The sequence below is a fragment of the Anticarsia gemmatalis genome, chromosome 27 (assembly GCF_050436995.1).
Source record: "Anticarsia gemmatalis isolate Benzon Research Colony breed Stoneville strain chromosome 27, ilAntGemm2 primary, whole genome shotgun sequence".
Classification (NCBI taxonomy): Eukaryota; Metazoa; Arthropoda; class Insecta; order Lepidoptera; family Erebidae; genus Anticarsia; species Anticarsia gemmatalis.
In genome coordinates, this window is record NC_134771.1 from 556082 (window position 1) to 577271 (window position 21190).

General features: G+C 36.0%; 4 protein-coding genes across 4 annotated transcripts in view; 2 read left to right on the top strand and 2 right to left on the bottom strand.

Annotated features, from left to right (window-relative positions):
* Window positions 1-209: 209 nt before the first annotated feature.
* On the bottom strand, window positions 210-5043 carry LOC142984355 (uncharacterized). The gene is made up of 7 exons (XM_076131910.1): window positions 4645-5043; window positions 3423-4503; window positions 2318-3028; window positions 1668-1760; window positions 1207-1431; window positions 300-584; window positions 210-217 (listed from the first exon to the last, which is right to left on the bottom strand). The coding sequence occupies exons 1-7, from the start codon at window positions 5041-5043 to the stop codon at window positions 210-212; spliced, it is 2802 nt and encodes a 933-aa protein (XP_075988025.1).
* Window positions 5044-8981: 3938 nt separating this feature from the next.
* LOC142984591 (uncharacterized) lies at window positions 8982-12160 on the top strand. Its single transcript, XM_076132329.1, has 2 exons — window positions 8982-9280; window positions 11980-12160. Exons 1-2 carry the CDS (start codon window positions 9098-9100, stop codon window positions 12133-12135), a joined length of 339 nt encoding a protein of 112 aa, XP_075988444.1. The 5' UTR covers window positions 8982-9097; the 3' UTR covers window positions 12136-12160.
* Window positions 12161-12814: 654 nt separating this feature from the next.
* Window positions 12815-16854, bottom strand: LOC142984584 (uncharacterized). The gene is made up of 7 exons (XM_076132317.1): window positions 16689-16854; window positions 15609-15987; window positions 15183-15280; window positions 14426-14566; window positions 13694-13861; window positions 13271-13421; window positions 12815-12894 (listed from the first exon to the last, which is right to left on the bottom strand). Exons 1-7 carry the CDS (start codon window positions 16791-16793, stop codon window positions 12836-12838), a joined length of 1101 nt encoding a protein of 366 aa, XP_075988432.1. The 5' UTR covers window positions 16794-16854; the 3' UTR covers window positions 12815-12835.
* A 721-nt stretch (window positions 16855-17575) lies between these two features.
* Window positions 17576-21190, top strand: part of atos (atos homolog atossa) — a 56834-nt gene continuing 53219 nt past the window's right edge. Inside the window, exon 1 of the mRNA XM_076132320.1 lies at window positions 17576-17806. The gene's annotated coding sequence lies outside the window, so the exon portion shown is untranslated. The remainder of the gene's footprint in view (window positions 17807-21190) is intronic.

Sequence of the window (21190 nt, forward strand, 5' to 3'; positions counted from 1 at the left end):
ACTCCAACCTCTCAAATCACTCTTTTTAACCTTCAAAGCAGTTAAATTAGTCTTAGTAGTAGACTCTCCAGACGAATTAACAGTACTATAATTTGTAAAATCAGTGCTTGGTTTTTTAAATTTGAAGTATTGTGCTTCTCCTTTGATGATGAAATCATCGTTCGTGACTAACGCTGTGTCGCTCAGAGCAAAGCTTTTGATGATATTGTCTATTTCGCTGGCATGTGTCGATTTATCAGTTGGGAAATGGTTTAAAAAGCCAGATACGTCATTCAAATCGCTTATAAGGTTCCCTAGACTTGGTGTAAAGTGTAAAAAATCTGAATCTGATTTAAATTCTTTGAATAAAGGTTTAGGGACTTTGTCTAGGTGTAGTATATCGTTGTGCCACATTAGTAGGTCGTTGAAATAGTCGTAATATTTCAGTTTGGTTGTGTTTTCTTCTGTCTGGTCTAAAGGGGGGGTGGTGGGGGTGGTCGTGGTCGAGTCTGGTTTAGTCGTTTTCAGTTTGGGTGATGGCAGGTTGTCTTCTTGGAGGTAGTCGCTGATGAGACGGTCGTCGCTTACGCTTATGTAGTCGTCACCTGGTGAACAAATTAGTTTGTCTTGATGAATATTATTAAGTTAATATCTGCTGCGTAGTGGATGAGGCGCTGAGCTTTACTATTAATGAGTGGGGTCGCGCATTCAATTCCCATTGGAAGCAGATATTTATTTGCGTTATTCTCACAAGTGAGTTTTAAACTGTTTGTTGACATGTCTGTAAAAGTCTTAGGACAAATGATTTATTACACAAAAGTAATATTGAAAGGCAATGCATCTTATAAGTACCCCTCAGTTAAACGGCGTAATCATCACACTAAATAGCTCCAAGGTATCCATAATTTACTATGTAGTAAGTATATGAACGTGCTTACTCCTTGTTATATAAAACTGATGCTTTGGATAAAATTTTTGTGGGTGATAGAGTATTATTGTAAAAAAATAACAGGCAAGAGAGGCCATAGGATTTTTTTTTAAGACAACTCCCGCACAAAGAATTACTTTTGTGTCGCGGGGTCTTTTACAAACATACAAACAACGAACACAAGGAACAACCAGACCCGAAACAAATATTTGTGGAATGCACAAAAAATTGACCCGTGTTGGAATCGAACCCACGATCTCCCGACGCAATGGTAACAGCGTGACCAATAAGACACTTACTAAGCCTCTCCAAATTCTCCATCTTCTTCTTCTTATATTTCATTCTTCTGTGATAAGTCATCGGGTTGAGAGTCAGTGCGTTGATTCTGAACATTCTTCTCTCCGGCTTGTCCCGCCTTCTGGACAGCTTGTATCTAATCTTGTCTAGTTCTAAGCGAAGGTCTGCTAATGTCATGAGCCGGGGAGACTCTGTCATTGATACTGTTCGTACGAAATCCGGTTTACCTGTAATAAAAAAATATATTAGGTCGGGGAAAAAGTCTTTTCGCATTATAGTATGTATGAACTTGTAATAAAATCTTTTGTATACACAAAGAAGCTCGATACTTGGGTAGAAAGAACTCACTGAAAGAAACCTAATGAACCGTGTACTCATTTGTGATTCTTGAAGCCAAAGAGATTTTATGACAAGTTCATACATACTATAATGCGAAAAGACTTTTTCTCGAACTAATATTTACCTGGTTTTACATATACTGATAGTATTTTCCTGTCGCCTTCTTTGATACAGACTCGCTCAGCTGCTGTTGTTACCGGTGCCGCAGTTTTTATATCTGAAATTAATTTACTAAATTATGTTTGATAAAAACCATAGCTTTTACTATAATACTGTTTTTAGTAACCTCACCAAGTTTGTGACTACAGATAGTGTAACTTGCGCTGAAACGTCAAGTTAAAGGGAAAAAATTATGCAGACGTACAATTTATGCTAACACTATTTTTTACAGTATAAGTATTAAGGTAGCGAAAGTCTTATTAATTTTGGGAGCTTTAAATGTCTATAACTTTGGCCTAGCTTGGGATTTGTACCTGAAACCTTGTGATTAACGATCACACACACAGCTCTTAGGACAATCGACAGAATTGAAATACAATAATTCACATTTCCCAAACATGGAATAAAACCCGGGACCTTTTGATCAGCAATTACATAAACTACCAAACGAAAATATACCAAAATCTCCTTTGCCCAACCCCGGCATCAAACTATATCAAATTATGTAAAAAGGTTCATAAAATAAAATCAAAATTGACCCACCATCCTTCAAAATGAACTTAACCTATCGGGAATCGAACCCGAAACGTATACAATAACAACACAACAACTTACACGTTGAACCAACCGGTATAAGGCTCCGATCTGGATGTAAATGCAAGAAGTTCTTATTTTCATTCACTTTCAACAAGTATTTCTCTTTCTGCTTCGGAACGGGCAAAAAATCCGCTTTCGGCGTCGTAGTTATTGGCATACCGAAACTATCAATATTATTTATATCACTTATATTAGGCACCTGCTGTTTCATTTGCTCAATATTAATTTTATATTTCAAAGGTTTTAAATTATCAGCGTGACTCGTCAACAAATCGTAGTCTAGTGTGAAAGACGATGCGTTCGCTTTCGCTGACTTAGGTTTGAAAATCTCCTTGATTCTCTTTAAAGGATTAAACCTAGGAATCCTTGCATCTCGTTTAGGTTTCACCTTATGATGAGGAACTAATTTCTTAAAGAATTCTTTTATTCTACTCTTTTTAGTAGTCGTTGTTTTAGCTTTTTCAGCTACAGGTACCACATCTATATCCAGATAGCCGTATTTTTTTGTTGTTTCAGTCATTTTGGGTGTAGTTGAAGATTCAATGTCTTCTATAGAAGTAGCATTGTCACTTGCTCGCTTTATTCTTTCAGAATCAAATTGTGTTGATATTTCTGTGCTCAGTCTTTTGCGTTTGTGACGAAATATTTTGTGGACAAAGTTTAGTGGTATTGTGTTGAAGCCCATTATGTCTGATATGCCTTTTGTGGGACTTGTGGTTTGTGTGGTATCTGAAAGGAGAGAATAAATCTTTTAACTTTATATTGATTAGTCCGCTTCTGTTGGTCGTAGCGTGATGATAGACAGCTAAGTCAGTAGCTGTTGTAAACATTGTTTTTATTTGTTGATAATTTCAGAGTTCAGTGCATTTAAACAAACAAACTCTTTGTATTAAGTTATAAAATATAAAAACTGTGAGTTTGATTTAAGTAAAATTTTGGCAATTTGATAGCGTAGGTACGTAGAAATAGCATAGGCCAATATTTTTAAAACACCTTAAAGTATTTGAAAACGGTTCTCACCCGTAATTAGCTAACATGGTAGACTAAAGTCTCCAAACGCTTTAATTACAAGAAAATGGCCATATCAAATTGAAGACCACTAATTAATTCAATATTGTCTTACCTTCGATAGAATTCAAATTAGTTTTCCTAATCTCATCCAAAGACTTTGACAGTTCAGCCAAACTGATTTTAGGGGTCTGTTCTGGCTCCGGCGAGGTTTCTACCACATCATCATCGAACTGCATCATCATAGAACTATAAGGTTCCGTACTTGAAGCTTCAAACACACTTGTAGGAGTATCAAACGCAGTACTAGACGCCGGATATAAAAAAGTAGTCTCTACCTCATTTACAGGAGTTTTCAAAGGAACAGTTTGTGACTGATGAAATTTTTTCGTCGGGTCATTATCTATGAATATATAGAAATACTTTTTGAACCAAGACTCGTCGCTTTTTGTAGACATTTCTTGATCATCTATATACATATCTTCGAAGAATCTCCTGATTCTGGAATTAGGTATGGAAGCGTTAACTTCCGAAGGCAATTGTGGTATTTTTTCCAAGATATATTTGCCGATATCATCAACGCTGTGGTGTTTGTGCGCCTGGTACCTAACTAGAGCAGAAAAATTCTGTTTAGCTTGATCTTTTTGAAATTTTAAATAGTATTTGTATCCATTAACAAAGTCTTTATAAGAAATCTTATCACATAGTTCTTGGTAACTCGTACCGTCGGTCGTAGCGTAGTCCGATTCAGATCTTTCCGTGGGGGTATATTCAGTGTCGAAGTACGGAGAAGTAGACCCCGCGTAATCATAATCGGGTATCAAAATATCATCATCGTTTTTTTCAACATCTTCTTTTAATTTCAAATCGGTCAAAGTCTCAGAATTTCTTTTGGACAAGCCACAGTGTTGCTGCATTCGTTTCTTTAAAGGTAGTTTTGCAGTAGCAAGCATTTTCATGATGTTATCTTCATGAGTTTTTTCTAACATCTGTTCGTAAAGTGTCAGCATCATGTAATCATCCATTGTTCGAGGAGTCGGTTGAGAAGGTTTCACAGTATTCTTTGCTTTAACACTCTTCTTTTCACCTCTCATACGTTTAGGAGATGTAGTAGTTGCTATATGTGACGTCGTTTTCATCTTTGTAGCCTTGCTTGTAGAATGTTTCACCGTCAGTTTGTCCGGTTTCGTTAAATTCTTAATTTTATCCGCATATTTTTTAGTCGATGAACTTATTGTGCTTTTAGCTTTGCACACAGCTTTTGTATACTCTTTAACAACTTTATTTTTGACTTTTTTGTATATATTTTTAAGTTCTTTTTGCAATAAATCTTCTACATTATGAGCTATCGTCATTGTATCATCTTTTAACGATCTTGTAACTAAATAATGCGGCTCCGGGTCGATAACTAAGACAGGTTTGTGCAAACTGTCTGGATTTTCTCGTCCAAGTGTTCTGTGGCTGAAAATCTCTTTTTCAGTGAAACTTTGCTGTTCATCGTAGACTTCTGATCGAAGAGCTGAAGTGGATTCTTCTCTGAATATAACTTCAGTTGCAGTGTTAGTTATCATGTCAGCTAGAGTAGGCGTGTTTTCTACTACGCTTTGTAAAGCCTTAGCTTTTATATCATTGAGCAGTTCTTCAATCTCAGCCGTGCCAAGGAACTCGGGCGTCGAAGGGAACTTAGTTGTCAGTTTCGTCGTAGGTTTTGTGATGTACTCTGGCAAAGTTGACATACTATCAATCTTATATTTACCTTTCAAATGAGCTAGTCTTGTATTTATATTCGTAATCATGTCAGAAACACTTTCCTGTGATGTTGAAGATTTAGTATTCCCAATTAATTTAGAAAAAGCATGTCTCGGCGTAGGTGTTGTCTCGACTCGAGTTTTAATATTATAGAAATGTCTGATTTTCGAAGAGTTATTACGTTTAATCTCTCGTTTAGTTAGATTCGCACCCCGTCTCGATAGAAAAGGAATATTGTGTTTCTTTTTCCTGCTACTTTTACTCTCTCGCCTTTCAGAACGTGACAACCAGCCATGTTTCCCAGCTGTTTTTTTCTTATCCCTGATTTTGTCATCTTTTGTATCTTTTACTTGATCATGTCTGTGCTTCTTAATTTTACCTTTAAACCTTCGCCAGAAACCTCCCGTACGTTGTTTAGGAGTTATATTAGTGATTGTTACTGGCGTAGCTTTCACCGTTAATGGTGTTTGAACCGTCTGTGTAATAGGTATCGTAGTTTTAATAAATTTAGTCTGTTTTATCGTAGGACTTTGCGTTTTCTTCTCCTCTCTTCTGCTCTTATGGCTGTACAGTTTCTGATGTTTGTAGTTTCTGTTGCTTTCCAGGTTTATTGTGTTGGATATTTCATTCCTTTTATGGTTTTTGTCAATACTTTTAGATATAGTATAGCCGTTGCTAAGCACCATCAGATATAATAACCTGGAAATAAGAACGGCCGTTATTATTGTGGACAATATTTTAGGTCAGGAACGTAGTACTCGTACCCGGCAGTCATGACAAGATGTGTGGATGTGAATGAGGCAAGAGAAGTTTGTAAGGATTGTATCAAGCGGCGGTCTTTGATCTCTCTCTATGTGAAAAAGGCACTTAAGGAAAGGACATAAGCCTAGGTCGGGATCTTTCGTCTCTCATATTTGGTTTGTGCACTATGTAATGTAACTATTTAGTATATTAACGTCGAAAGAATAGGTAATTAATTTCTTGTTACTAAAATGTTTGAGTGTGCATGAGCATTATTTGAAATAGTACCTTTCGGACGAAATTAAGTGAAGAAGGACATTTGAGTGAAGATAATGTTTTGTGTATTTTTCGGAGTTGTAGCAATCATATATCTTTCTGTGGCCTTTTTATTTGATTTAAAAACACGTATTTCTATAGAAATAAATGCACGTTTGACGCAGTGGTGAACATGGTTACCTCGTCGCAATAACCGTTGTACCGCGTGTGGTGGGCTCAAATCCCACCCGGGACTAATATTTGTATAATATGCTCGAGGATCTGTTCTGAGTCTGTTTGTTAATTTATTTACATAAATATGTAATTAGAAGTATATAAGTATGTTGCTCATCACACAAATATTTACCCCGGATGGGATTCGAACCCACCACGTTGTTATTGCGGCGATGCCGCGATGTGACCACGTTAAGCTCTGCGCCGAACGTACCTTTGTGCCCCATCAATCACTCATTCGCTCCCCACTTTCGAGAGACATACATTTTTCAAAAATTATCTTACCATAAAAAATTGATAAATAACATTGGCTATGAATTAAAAAGCTCCTTGCTCGCATGATACCATGTAAAACACTATATTCTAACAAATAAACTAATATCAACTTTTACCGACACGATTATCTATTGTTTCTCGTTTGTGTCAAAATTTCGTGTCAAATTTAATTTTTGTCTTCTTATTTTGATCTATCTATGGACAGAAGGAGTTTAGATGGTTTGATAGAGTTTTTGAATCTATGGTTTTAGATGACGCTACGCTGAGGTCTTGGGTTCGAATCCCGTTTCAGACCAAACTTTTTGAGATATTTTTTCTCTCGCCCTAAGTATTGCTCTTGTGTCGCGGGGACTTTTACAGACAAACAGACAACGGACACAAAGTACAATTAGACAATCAAAAATAATTGTTCCGTGCGGGAATCGAAGCTCCCGACGCAATGGTAGCGGTGTGGCGACAGCTATTCCGTCAAGAAATTTCTGTCTAATTACCTATATTTAGGGTACAAATTATTGAGAATGTTCCAGACAATATTCTTCCACTGTGGCCGTATTCATTGAAACCAGCCAACTGAGCCGGACTTTGTTTATAGTATCCAAGTGTGTGCACAATACACAGGTACACTCTATTCCTTCACTCTCAAAGCCTGTTGGGAGCTGCGGAGAGCACGTAAAGCCGTCGGTCCTGCGCCTGATCTCTCACCAGTCGTGTGTAACGTCTCACCGGGCAATGAGAGTGATGTAATAGAGAGTGTACCTGTTGTTTGTTTGTTTGTCGTATGGTTAGTGGTCAACCTAGTGTCAAAGTTGTTCAAGCCGCCCGAGAGACCTTTGACGTGGCTTGACGACTGTTATCTTAGTAGACGACAGCCGGGACCGATTTTTACGTGCCCTCCGAAGCATGGAGACGCCTAGCTCAAATACCACTATGCCGTAACCTATCTATGGAATGACCGCGCCTACGGTTACTTAGCCCACAGATCGTTTACTGACCGGTGAGCGCAACTGGCCTGTGTATTGTGCACGCACTTGGGCACTATAAACAAAGTCTTGCTCAGTTTTAATGAAACTCGCCGCCATAGCCGAATATCGGCCAGGAAGGCATTACTTTATCAAAGTCAAAATAATATTATTATGTAGTGAGGAATAGATCTACGTAATTTACATATGACTAATCTAATTAATCATCTAATTCTAAGTTTTATTAGTCACGATTTTACGAGGAAAAGTGAAATAAACATATTTATAACAGAAATTGATTAATAGTTCATAAGTGTAAGGCGTTAAGGTTGATTATCGTTTGTTTTTAGTTGTTTATTCAGAATCACTGGTTATTACGTTGTTCTTTGTCTCATTTTCTTATAGTTCATGTTGTGGGAATATAATTAATGGGAGTTATTATGAAATGTCCTGTCTGAATATTAAACCTCTTATTCATAAAAATATACGAAGTTATGAAAGGCTTATAAAGTGTTTTGTTTCTTTCACTCCTTAGCGAAATGAAAAAGAGAAAACATATTATAGAAGCTTTTTAACTAAAATAGGTTTATAGTGTGTTTATGAATACGAGGGCAAAATTTTATCACTCTTAATTTTTGATTTTATCTTACTACCAGCACCTTTAAATTCCAGCATTCTAAGTGTTGATCAAAAAAAGCAAATAACCTATTCTTGATCACGTGATTTCAACTCATCATCAGTGTAGCCTTTCTTCCAACTATATTGGAGTCGGCTTCCAGTCTCACCGGATGCAGCTGAATACCAGTATTTAACATGGAGCGATTGCCTATCTGACCTCCACAACACAGTTACCCGGGTAATACCCCTCGGTAAGACTAGTTGTCAGAAAATCAAGCTTCTGACTGGTAACGACAGTCAAAGATCTATGCAAATCAATGTCAGCCAGGTCTCACAATTTAACGTGCTTTCCGAAACACGGAGGAACTTGGTATGTATAATATGATCAACCTCGGCAAGCTGTAAAAATGTAACCGACAGACATTCGCTCTTAGAAATTCTCGTAACGATTAAAATATCATTTTTGAAAGCAATTAACAATAACTAATTATAAACTACTAGCTGACCCGCGTAACTTCGCTTGCGTCACATAAGAGAGAGTGGGTCAAATTTTTTTGCCCCGTTTTTGTAACATTTTCTACTGGTACTCTGCTCCTGTAGGTCGTAGCGTGATGTTATATAGCCTATAGCCTTCCTCAATGAATAGGCTACACAACAGTAAAATATTTTTTTATTCCCACCGGTAGTTCCTGAGATTAGCGCGTTCAAACAAAGAAACAAACTCTTCAGCTTTATAATATTAGTATAGATAACATTCAAGAATGCCAGCCACATTCCTTATCAATAGCTTTAACCGCTACACACAATCAGTTGTCGATAACCAGTGGATAACTTATTAACCTATGTGCTCACAACTAAATTAACTATATAAGAGTACATACGTCTTAAGAATTTTATATAAAATAACCTAAACAACGTCAATAATTGTTTAAAAACGAAAATATAAGTAAAAATAACAATGAAAACGATATTTTTGCTAGTTTCAGTTCTTGTAGTGGTACACGCAAATCATTTAGTTATAGGAAATGTGTCTAATAGGGTAACGTTAGCAAATCATACTGTTATTGAATATAACGCGATACCTTTTGTCAAAAGAGTTAAGCAGTACTTTTATTCGCAGCCGGACCAGAGGTTGATTCAAGTGAGTACATTTATATTGATTTAAAACAGTTTTACAGCAATAGCAGTGATAGCCGAGTGGTATAAGTTGGCACCTCCCACGCAAGTGGTTGCTGGTTCGAACCCGAGGCAACACACCAATGACTTTTCCAAGTTATGTGTGTATTAGAAATAGTTGTCGCTTGTTCTAACGGTGAAGGAAAACATCGAGAGGAAACCTTGCATGCCTAAAAATTTTTCAATACATTTGTTGAGGGCATGCAAAGTCCCCAACTCGCACTCGGCCTGCGTAGTGGACTTCTAGGCCTAACCCTTCCCTCGTTTGGGAGGAGACCCTTGCCCAGCAGTGGGACAGTAATGGGTTTAAAAAATTAACGGTTTTATGGTAACGCCGTGAGGGGACGCCCTAGAAAAACATACACAGATCATATCGGTGATGTCTTGCGAAAAGGTCAGGTGCTACTCGTAACCGGCGGTTCTGTATGACAACATGTATGGATGTGAATGAGGCAAGGGAAGTTTGTAAGTATCGTACCAAGTGACGTTCTCTGCTGATGCGTGATTTTATGTGTTGTATTTATGTAAAACCGTTTTTGTAGAAATACAAAGTCTTACTTTGGTCAGTTTTCTATCATAAGTTCGAGAATTACTGTTGGAATTGTTTTCATATAAAATTATCATTAATTTTTAATTAATAAGCACCGAGAGTTATCTACTATGAAAGGTCGTTGTATGAAAACGTCATTGTCTGTTAACCTTAATAAATAACATAAATATCATTGGACAACTCACACACGGTCATCTGATTCCAAACTAAGCAGAGCTTGTACTATGGTAACCAGATAACTGATAAACATACTTATATACTTCTAAATACATACTAATACAGATAATACATTAACAGGCTCAGAACAGATACTCGTGCTCATCACACAAATATTTGTCTAGGATGGGATTGAAACCTGCCACACGTAACGCTATTGTTATTGCAGCTAGGTGGCCACGTCAACCATTGCGCCAAACGTGATGAGATGAGAGAAAGATGAGATTTGGCTAAGAAAAATAAGATATTCCGGTAAAAAAGCGGTGTGTCATGGATTCAATAGGTGCTTTTACACACACGCTCTATCGCGCGTGAAACAACAAAGGAATGCGCGTGTGGGTAAAGGCACCTAATGTTGCTGATAGGTCATACATAACTTTTTTTGTTAAGCATTTCTCAGAAATCGGAGTTAGGAAGATGAGCTCTGTGTCAGAAAAGACGTAAAGCTGTCGGTTCTGTACCTGATCTCTTAGAGCCCTGCCTCACTAGGACGCCATGGCGGCGTCGCTGGCTACGTATCCAAGTAGTTAATATTGAAATGTCACGTTGTTAAACTCTTACTAATCGTATCGGTTATCCGTCCCACCGGGTTATAAGAGTGAGGCAATAGAGAGTGTACCTGTGTATTGTGCACACACTTGGACACTATAAACAAAGTCCAGCACCTTTGACTAGTTTCAGTAAAATCGGACGCCAGAGCCATCATAGTCATCAGCTAGGGGAAAGTTATTAATATCTCAATTGGGTCACCCATTATAGAACAACTTAACAAAATTTAATGCTTCTCTTATCTTTCTTTATCTTTTCAATAGCGTTAAAACTCATATAAAAAAACGCTATTGAATAGATAAACTACCGCTAAATGTTCTTAGAAACCGGAGGTAAATAATATAATATATGTTTGTAAGTATTGGATAAAAAATCCCACGGCAATGGAATGAATGCGATAAAATTGTACTTTACCCGGACAAAGTCGGGCCTGTTTGCTAGTACTTATTATATACTTATTTAGGAATAGGTAAAACAACTCACCAGGATTTAAAAACGTAGATTCTCACCGTCCGCGGCCGAGTAGAAAGATGCTTGCCCCGTCTACCCGCGCACAAAATAAAATTGACTCCTACCCACAATAATTTGTGTCAAAATAGTTGCGTTCAGAAATTAAATAAGTATATTGATTCAATTCTCGATTGCATTCGACACATATATGTATAATGAAATAATTTTAGATAATTGTGTTAAACATATTTTTTCGATTTAGTTATTTATCATTAATTTTAATATCCAAATATTTTTTTATTAAAAATTATGTATGTGGAGAACCCAGTCCCATTTGATTTATTATATTTAGGGGGATTTGAAAGGAAAGGTTTTTGAAAGAGGCCTTTGCCCAGCAGTGGGACACTCAAGCAGTCTAAAGAGAAAAAAAAACTTATGTGCGTTGAAATGACAGATTAAGGAATAGCGTATAAGAGACTGTAGTGATTTGAACGAAGCACGAGTAACTGTTCCGAGCCTGGTTATTAATCCTACTAGTCCTACTAATATTATAAACTAGCTGACCCGCGCAACTTCGCTTGCGTCACATTAGAGAGAATAAGTCACAATTTTCCCCGTTTTTGTAACATTTTTATATAGCCTAAAATCTTCCTCGTAAGTGGTCTATTCAACACAAAAATAATTTCAATTCGAACCAGAAGTTCCTGAGATTAGCGCGTTCAAAAACTCTTCAGCTTTATAATATTAGTATAGATTTGGTTACCATAGTACAAGCTCTGCTTGATTTGGAATCAAATAGCCTTGTGTGAGTTGTCCAATGATATTTATTTACACACCTTCAGGTATAACATATACAGGCATGTATATTATTCTGTATTTAATATAGTTTCTTCTTCCAGGGTATCCAAGCACTGGACAATCTACACAGTAAAGCATCAATGAACATCACAGCGGGAGGGATCGGCTACTCGTTCGTGAATCTGCGTATGAAGAGCGAGCGGGGCCGCGGTCTGAGCTATGATGTAGGCATATATGTGCAGGATAAGAGTTGGTAGATGACAATATATTGATCAAAATATATTTATTGTGTTTTATTACATAGTTTAACTCATTAATGTCCCACTGCTGGGCAAGTGTCTTCTCCCGTAATGAGGGAGGGGTTAGACCTTGGGTCCACCACGCTGGCTAAGTACGGGTTGGGGACTTCGTACCTTCAAGAACTGTTCTAAACAACTCTCAGGCATGCTAGATTTCATCACGATGTTTTCCTTCACCGTTGGAACAAGTGATAATGATTTCTAATACAAACATGTCTTCTACTATTTATTATCTTTAAAATATATATTTATGACAAGCTTTCGATGAAGAAAATTATCGTAATGATCCCTGCATGATCAACAATTGTAAGTCATTTGATGGATCTCACAAGGTAACCCTTAACAAATTATATTCTAAAACCTTCCTCAACAATCACTTTCTGCTGGCGAAAACCGCATGTAAACTTGTTCAGCAGATTTACATATTTCGAGTCCATCACTAATAGACAGCGAGGGAACTTTATTTAATAATATGTATGTATTAGTATAAAAGATACAAAGTCTCAGGATCGATTCTCGAGTCAGGCAGCAGACATAAAAATAAAAATGTTCTATTAATGTCTGGGCTTTGGTGAATACAATAAATGCGAGTGCAGCAGATGGATAATGCTAGTTATCTGAATAAAAAGACGCAACATAATTTTAGCAGTTATTATATTTAAAAATCTCTTTGTAAATATTCACTGTACTCCTTTTCTAAGCTCTTGACTGCTGCTTCTGTAAAAGAGATAAAACATTTGGATAATAATGTATGGATGTGAACAAAGCAAAAGTATTTTGTAGGGAGTGGAGTGTTCTATAGTCTCTGCCTACTCCCATGGGGAAAAGGCGTGATTTTCTGTATATTTTGGATCAAAATCAAACATAGTTTTGAGTCTTTTAATCTTTTTGTTACTTAATGCATCTAGATAGACAAGAATCGTGCCCGAATGGACGCCAGAAGGTGAAATAAATTTTGGTGTCGCACCAAAGTTTATTTCACTTGGACTTGGACGTCAGACAGCCAATGACAGAAATAAGTTTTTAAAGAACCTTTGCCCAACAATGGGACAGTTAAGGTTAATTGAAAACGAAAGGGTTCCTTATAATATACCTGTGCTAAGTAAAACATTTTGTCGCCTTAAATTTTCTATAAGCGCCATCTGTTTGTCAATGCGGGAGGTTTGCGCTTTTAGTTTCGCTTCAAGCCGAGAGATGGCAGTCTGGTGTGATGCTGAGAGAGTGCGAGTGGAGTCACGGAATTCCTGAAATATGATAAAAAGATATTAAGAAAGTCTCTAACATTGAAATTCTTGCTTCTCTTAAAATTGCTCAAGAACGGTGGTTCCAAAAGGTTGTAATGTACAGTAAATGTTCATGCTAAATCGATTATCGTGTGTTCATTTGTCCATTTGTCACTCCAAAATAGCTGAACCGATTTGGATGGAACCTCGTAGAATGATAGATAACATTTTAATAAAGACCTAAGCTACATTTTTTACAAGTATAACTGTAGTTATAATTTAATTTATTTCACCTTTTCAGCTCTTTTGACAGTTTCGAGTTGTTGTGTTAAATGTTCAATAGTCTCCTGTTGAGTAGCGCACTTGGCTTCTAACGAGGTGGTGTGGGTTCGATTCCTTTTCACATCACAGGATAATTTGTCACATAGGCTGCGTTGTTCTAGGTAGAGCTTTTCTTTCTCCTGAAAATACAAATATATGAAATAAGATTTTTAAATACCTTTGTGGCGATGTCGGTAGAGTATCCGAATGCTGATTATGAGGTCTCGGATTCGATTACAAGGTCCAGCAAAGTAGGTACAATTTGTCTTTTTAAACATTTACAATATTTCTTAATAGTAGCTCGGAGTTTAATTTTGGAGCGGAGCTCGGAATACCTATGGCAATAGGCTTGGCCACCCATCTAAGGAATGACCGCGCCAAGGATTGCTTAACCCTCGGATAGTTTACCAACCGGTGATCGCAACTGACTATGAGCGCCTATAACAATCGTGATATTATGTATGTATACCCTATACATGCAATCTCTTTAATTTGGAAAACCGGACAAGACGCGCGAAAACCCCGGATTTAAGAGTCCGAAAGCCGGACATGTCAGCAAGAAGAGCAACCTTTTTTATTTATTGATCTTTTTAAACCCGGTCTACAAATGAAACCTTCCCCGGACGCTCCCCGGATGCCCTCTAAACTAGGACAAATCCGGGGAAACCCGGACGAATGGCAACCCTATGTATGTATGTACTTACTTCTAATTTCTTCTGTATCGCCATACACTTGGCTTTCATATCGGCCGTGCTGGATTTCATGTTGTTGCACTTGTTCAATAGTGTCATTCTCTCTCCCTCTAGTTCAGCTAGCTGGCTCAAGTGGGAGTCGCATTGGGATGCCTGGAAATTGTAACATACGAATGAATTAAACACGGTAAGGCAAACGATGTTTTGCCTTACAATTTACTAACCGTTGACGTGAAAACATTTCTTGGGATAAAACTCTCTGTGTACCTAATCTAATTAAACATTATTTACTACATTGACATTATATCTATACTAATATTATAAAGCTGAAGAGTTTGTTTGTTTGTTTGAACGCGCTAATCTCGGGAACTACTGGTTTGAAAAATTCTTTCAGTGTTATAAGCTATATATTATCACGCTATGACCAGAGAGCAGAGCAGCAATAAAAAATGTTACAAATTCCCCTACAGCGTGAATGAGCCTGTTTGAGATAAATTAAAATATACAGAACAGACTTCTAATGCCTGGTTTCTGAGGTACATTTAGCAGTAGTTTATCTATTCAAACCGTCTTGTCTATATGAGCATCAACACTATTGAATAGATAAACTATCTACTACCAGCTATATGTACCTCAGAAACTAGTTAGTGGTTTTCACCAACAGATAGAGTGACTCCCATCGGAGATTAAAGTGTTAAATAACTTATATCCTCGGCAGAAGCCAGGGCGAGACGTTAGTATGTAAGAAGTAAGGCACGATTGAGAATACCTTTTTATTAAGTGTGCTCTGCAGTCTATCAATTTGTTCTTGCATTAACTTCACTTTAGATGATAGGAACTTGCAAACACTCTCCACAGTAGGCCTGTCTGAAAATATACAAGTTAATTTATCATATGGTTTTTAAGACTTTTGATATAACTTTAATGATTACATTAATTGAAAAGAACTATGACTGACATAGCCACATACTAAGAAAAAAATAAATAATTTGATGTAATTTTAATTTCTTATTATTCAACTATAATTTTGCATTGATGACAATTGGCTCTATTTTTATAGTTTCTCATCAATAAATACTCAAAATAGCATAATAATATGGTAATTAAAGTAACAAAGGTCATCAGCCAGATTATTTTTATACCTGTCTGGACTACCTTCACTAATAATATCTACTTTTCAGTAGTAAGAACTCACCTTTCAAAAAAGACTGCGGCAAAACGTTATCCTTAACATTAACCGATACAAAAGCATATAAAAACTCTTGATCTTCTCCATTACTCTTATTTAAACAACAATCACAAACCCTACTTCTATTCTCTTCTTTTACTTCTAATTTAGTACCAATACCATCACTAGTGTCTGATTTAGTGTCATTTATCCCCGCAATATTGTCACTAGAACTTCTGTCTTCAAATTTAGTGCCATTCTTGGCTGGTTTAGTGCTACTAGTGGTCTTTTTTGCAATTTTTACTGGTTCCGGTGTAGACGGTTGATGGCATTGATGCTTTTTTTTAGTGTGAATCGGTGATAATGTTAAGCTTGAAGAGAATTCTGAGAATATGTCTTGTTTTTGCTGAAATGGTTAAAGCGGTGATGAATCAATGAAAAATATTGGTTATTGTTAGATGGACGAGGCAAAAGGTTTTCAATCCATGCATGATTAGTGATAGTGGGTCTAAAATTAAATAATAAATAACAAAAATTGGTAAAACTACTACTGGAAGTTATTTTCTTTTGTTATTAGTCCATAAAAGATTGGGATATCATAGTTTAGACTATGAAGTTTAATATCAGGTTTAAAATATGAATGATTATGCTTCAGTATAGTTAAGAAAGTTAAGCTAATAGCTTTCACAAAGGATAAGGATTGTTGCAATGAAAGGGCTAAGCTGGGTGCTTGCTTTAGGATGATAAGCATATCTCTCCTATTTTGCTCATACAACACAAAAAACTTTGATATCTAAAATATACCTAATAAGCTATTATCAAAATGATTCTGGCATTCTACATGGCTAGGAACGGGGACCATAATAAATAATTATTGCAGTAAGAAGTGGATAAGTAGTTCTTACTTCCTATTATGATTTGTATGCTAGGCTCTCGCTTTGTGCAAGACAATGGACAGCTGAATTCACATGAAACGGTTGGTAGACTACCTTTAGTGCCAATAACGTAGTTTGAACAATAAAATTAAGCTATAACACGTTGAATTCCAATGATTTGTGGTGAGATATACAAAGAAATTAATCGTAAAAATATATTCGGAATACTTACCATAGCCTGCTCGATTTCTTTCATTAAGCTTTCTGTTTTCTTTTCTAATTGTTTATTTAACTTTTTGAATTCATCTTCACGTGCTAATAAGTCCAGGGAATCCATTTTTTAAATAATTTTTCGCTGCAAAAATTACCACGAGTCAAGCAATTTGACGTTTATGTCATATGCGACTAAATTGAAATGAATGATGCGCTCTTTGTTTCAATAAATGTTATACGACTACAAAATTTGATAGGGTTATAGTGTAATCAAATAATATTCGTTTCTATGGTAACGTGTTATTCTTTGATCAAACGAAGCACTAGACACAACTTAGGCAAGCTCAAAACAGCTTCACTTTAAAGTTTTCTATCTAAATATAAGTATTTTAACAAAATTAAAACCATTATTAGTTGTTAATAATTGTATATTGATTTAATATGTAATTTTCGTGTAGATAAAATGATTGTTTTCTCTGATGTTATTCAGAATGTGCTGCCATCTATGACTGACGCTGCGAGACATGTATAAACATTACTCGTGTCAAAAACAGCTGTGCCCGGACCAATCAGAGAGCGTTTCACGGTTGTCAATATGTTTTCTTTGTTACGCACACACACACATACTCATACTTGTTGACACATTGCTTTGTTTCCCATATGATTGAGTCTGTGAAAATCCCGTTATTAATCACAAAAGAAACTTGACTCACATGAAAATATGGTCTAAAAATTATTATTTATCCAAAAGTTGTTCGAAAATATCGTTCGAATGGCTCAAAAATCTTATCAAGGTCGTTACACTATGAGGGAGAGATCCGATGTTAGAGCGAGAGGCGGATACAAATTAAAGTGTGCTACAGAGATTTTCAATCGATTTACCAATGAGAACAGACCTAACTCAGCTGACCTGACATTTTAGTGTGTTAGTGCTACGAGCGGGCATAGGACGCTCGTTGTTGCGAAAGCTCATTTTGCATATAAAATCTCAATTTTGGACAGCGTTTTCGCGTCCGGACATTGATTAAACAGTGTAATAATGTATTTTAAGAGAAAAAGAAACGATTACCGAAGTGTTATATTATAGCCCAGGTGTTTTCAAGTGGAGATAAACGGAATCGTTTGCAGCCTCATAAGGTAATTCTATTTTAAATGCAGTATGTAACATATGTTTAGTATTTTTTTCACGGTTTGTGTGTACAGTTTACGTATCGTTATTCCGTGCGTTAGAAAGTTAATAATATTTGACATGTACCTAGTTTTAATGGTATAATACTAATCATTTATGGTGTGCATCGCGTAAACGTATTTCGTCCGTGGAAAGTGGTTTTTCAAATCGGCAGTGTAAACCTGTATACAAGTTCTTTTTATTGCGTAAATAAGTTCACAAATGATATTTTACGCTTCAATTTAACTTTACAGTGTAGTTTTAAAAGGTTTTTTTGATAAATAATGAACGAAAATAATCATAATATAATCAGCTGATGCCTTCTGTATACTGAAAGGGCCATTTTGTTTTCTTTTTTTTTTATAAACAAGTCTCGGGCAGGTATTTTGGGTCCAGTTCCGTTAGTGATGTGCAACTATCGATATTCGCGTATCGATGTTTTACGGTTTTTCTTTGTTCGCGAAAACTAAAACTGTAATTTTAGATTTTTTATTTCGCGTGTGCTATTAGTGTTTTTATCTTTTATATTGACACTTGTTGAGGCGTTTTGAAGCAAAAAATTATAGGCATGGCGTCAATGTCTCGATAACTTAATTAGTGTTAAAGGCAATAAAATCTTTTATTGTTCAGTACTGGCTATTAAAGTTTTATGTTTAACTGTAAAGTCATTATACCTACCATTATCTGTTTTATGAAAACTAATTACCTACCTATATTATAAAGTGTTTTGACCGTCTTTTCGCATATTTTTACTTAACCATATTGTCCTATTTTAGGGCGATACGTTCCCTCTGTCATCGATCCCTATGGTGTCTTTCATTTCCTGTAATTGCCACATACACACAGCGTTGTACCTATGTGTCATTATGAACTGAAAAACCGTATAAATAAGTTTTTTTAATCTCGGAATGAATGACAATTGAAAACCGTACAAAATATTTAAAATTTCGTAATGATCGGTAACTATGTAATTTTTTTTAATGTTGTAGAAAAACAACTGAAAGTACATAAAAATACTAGTATTTCTATACATTTTGTTTGCTTATAGTTATTTAGTATGCCGGTTTACTATTAACTATGGTATTCCTGGTATTTTCTAGTTAAATTATGCGTTTTAACTACGACATCCTTTGTCCGAAACGGTACAAGGAAAAGGGACGGCCTGTAAATGATGAAATGTTTCATAGAATTACAGATGACTTGATGAAGTGATGTAAAAACGGTAATTTATGTTACATAATAAGTGCTTGACAAATGTACTAAGTATTTATTTAATTACGTACTAGCAGGCCACACCGGCTACGCCCGGGCTACATTTGGTCCACATTAACAAATAATATATTTAAACCTTCCTTAGAAATTTATACGTCTATTGGTGAAAATTGCATAAAAATCCGTTTAGTCCATTTGGAGTTTATGACGAACATACAGGTGAATATTGCTACTTTGGTTTCGAAGACCAAAAGTCCTTTGTTCAGTATGTGGGCTAACAATCCCCCATATTATGTGAAAATCTCTCTTTCCCTCTAAAACGCTCTTTCCCTGGTCTTTATACTGATAAAAAGTAATCCTTGATAGTCGTCATTGAATTAAACAATTCATAATATGTTATCCTTCGATGTTCATAGTTTTTATTAATTGAACCTACTGTTTTAAATATTATTTATAAGTATTATAAAACTCGCCAAGAAATTAACTGTCATACGTAATTAAAAGGCCTTCAAAAACACCACGCAACAATTCTAACAACAATTTTAATATTTGCCTTATTTTAGCTAGTTATATGGAAATATAACTATATTATTCTGTTTGTGGTTAGGCAGTTGATAAGCCGCATAAGTCCACAATGGGCTTGTACAACTTTGACACAAAGTTGACCAATAAACACCAAACTGAGCTAACAATTTCAAATACCAAAATTACATGAGGCTTATTGTCTCACAGTCAAATATCGAAATATACTCGTATTTCGGTATCTATACTCTGGCTATTGCAAAATACGAAAAAGTCTAATAGAATAACTATCTATCTATCGCCTATATAATATGACCAGCATCGGTAGAGATTGCTCAAAATAGAGAATTAGGGAAGTAAATAGTGTTTGGCATGCACTGGAACACAAAATAGGTCTGAAAAATAATGAAGGGTCTCTCACACAAAACATTATTTTTTTGCCGTTCTTATAGGCAGGGTAGGTAAGTCCCCAACACCGAATTGGCCAGCGTGGTGGACTCAAGGCCTAACACCCTTCTCATCACAGAGGAGACCCTTGCACAGCAATGGGACATTAATTGGTTTTATTTTCTTTTCTTTTCTTATAAGTAATAGTCTTTTATTCGCGAGTCCAACTCGTACTTGAGCGGTTTTATTTTGCCTTTTAGCTGCGGCTTACTTCTACTTAGAAAAACAATTTTATTCAAAGTCTCAGTTGAAAACATTACTGAATAATTATCTTTAGTGAAATGCGCTGTAAATATTTCACAAGACGTAGATTCAGCAGAATAGACGGATATGATTCAATCCAGAACTTTCTGTGACTAAGTTATCACGAGTTATCTAGTTACTGTTTATTATCTAAACAGTGTACATAAGTATTGTTATGTAATACATAAGATTAGCTTTCTCTTAGTAATTATAATTAATAAACTACTGCAAAAACTGAGTGTTCGTTTTGTTATTTATTTAATTTAATTTGTTGTTAGTGAATACGACGATATTTATTTATTTAATTGGGTAAATTATATTGCAGTTATTAAGTCTGCAGTAATTTTAAGCTCTTAAACAATGTTAATTACATACAAATTTAGTAGTTTCAACGTAGTGTGTAATACACATTTTACCTACGTTGTATGCTTGAAAAAAGCTACTTAGTTTGCCACCATAGTAATATAAGATTGTTTTGTACATTGGTATCGTAACTCCCTAAACCTGAGTTAAAGCACGATACCCCTCGGTAAGACTGGTTGTCAGACTTTCAAGCTTCTGACTACTGGTAACGACTGTCAAAAATCTTTGAAAATGACAGTCGGAACCCACAATACATCCAGGCATACATGGAATGACTGCCTATAGGACCTCCACAACCCAGTTACCCAGGTTATAACACGATTTACGTATAAAATTTAAACATAACGGAAAACATGGTTGTCGTGTTGCCGCGTCAAAAAATTCACTTTCACACTACGCTCGCGTGCATAGACATTGCTCTATACTTTCTACTTTTTGTTGCATAGGGTAAAAAACATGCCTGTATGTGAACTGGTTATTTTCAATAGAAAACAAGAACTGGATTGGAGCCATCTTTGGTGTGGTTCGTAAGAGCATATGCCGTTAAGTCCAGAAGAGATTTTACA

What these genes read in the sequence shown, in the direction of transcription:
- LOC142984355 (XM_076131910.1), bottom strand. Translation starts at nt 5,043, where the DNA reads ATGTCAACTTTGCCAGAGTACATCACAAAACCTACGACGAAACTGACA. An exon ending in TAATTTGAATTCTATCGAAG is followed by an intron (nt 3,029 to 3,422) that starts GTAAGACAATAT and finishes CTCTCCTTTCAG; the next exon opens with ATACCACACAAACCACAAGT. An exon ending in GGAGAATTTGGAGAGGCTTA is followed by an intron (nt 585 to 1,206) that starts GTAAGTGTCTTA and finishes TTTGTTCACCAG; the next exon opens with GTGACGACTACATAAGCGTA.
- LOC142984591 (XM_076132329.1), top strand. Translation starts at nt 9,098, where the DNA reads ATGAAAACGATATTTTTGCTAGTTTCAGTTCTTGTAGTGGTACACGCA. An exon ending in CGGACCAGAGGTTGATTCAA is followed by an intron (nt 9,281 to 11,979) that starts GTGAGTACATTT and finishes TTCTTCTTCCAG; the next exon opens with GGTATCCAAGCACTGGACAA.
- LOC142984584 (XM_076132317.1), bottom strand. Translation starts at nt 16,793, where the DNA reads ATGGATTCCCTGGACTTATTAGCACGTGAAGATGAATTCAAAAAGTTA. An exon ending in GCCGCAGTCTTTTTTGAAAG is followed by an intron (nt 15,281 to 15,608) that starts GTGAGTTCTTAC and finishes GTATATTTTCAG; the next exon opens with ACAGGCCTACTGTGGAGAGT. An exon ending in CGATACAGAAGAAATTAGAA is followed by an intron (nt 13,862 to 14,425) that starts GTAAGTACATAC and finishes TTGTATTTTCAG; the next exon opens with GAGAAAGAAAAGCTCTACCT.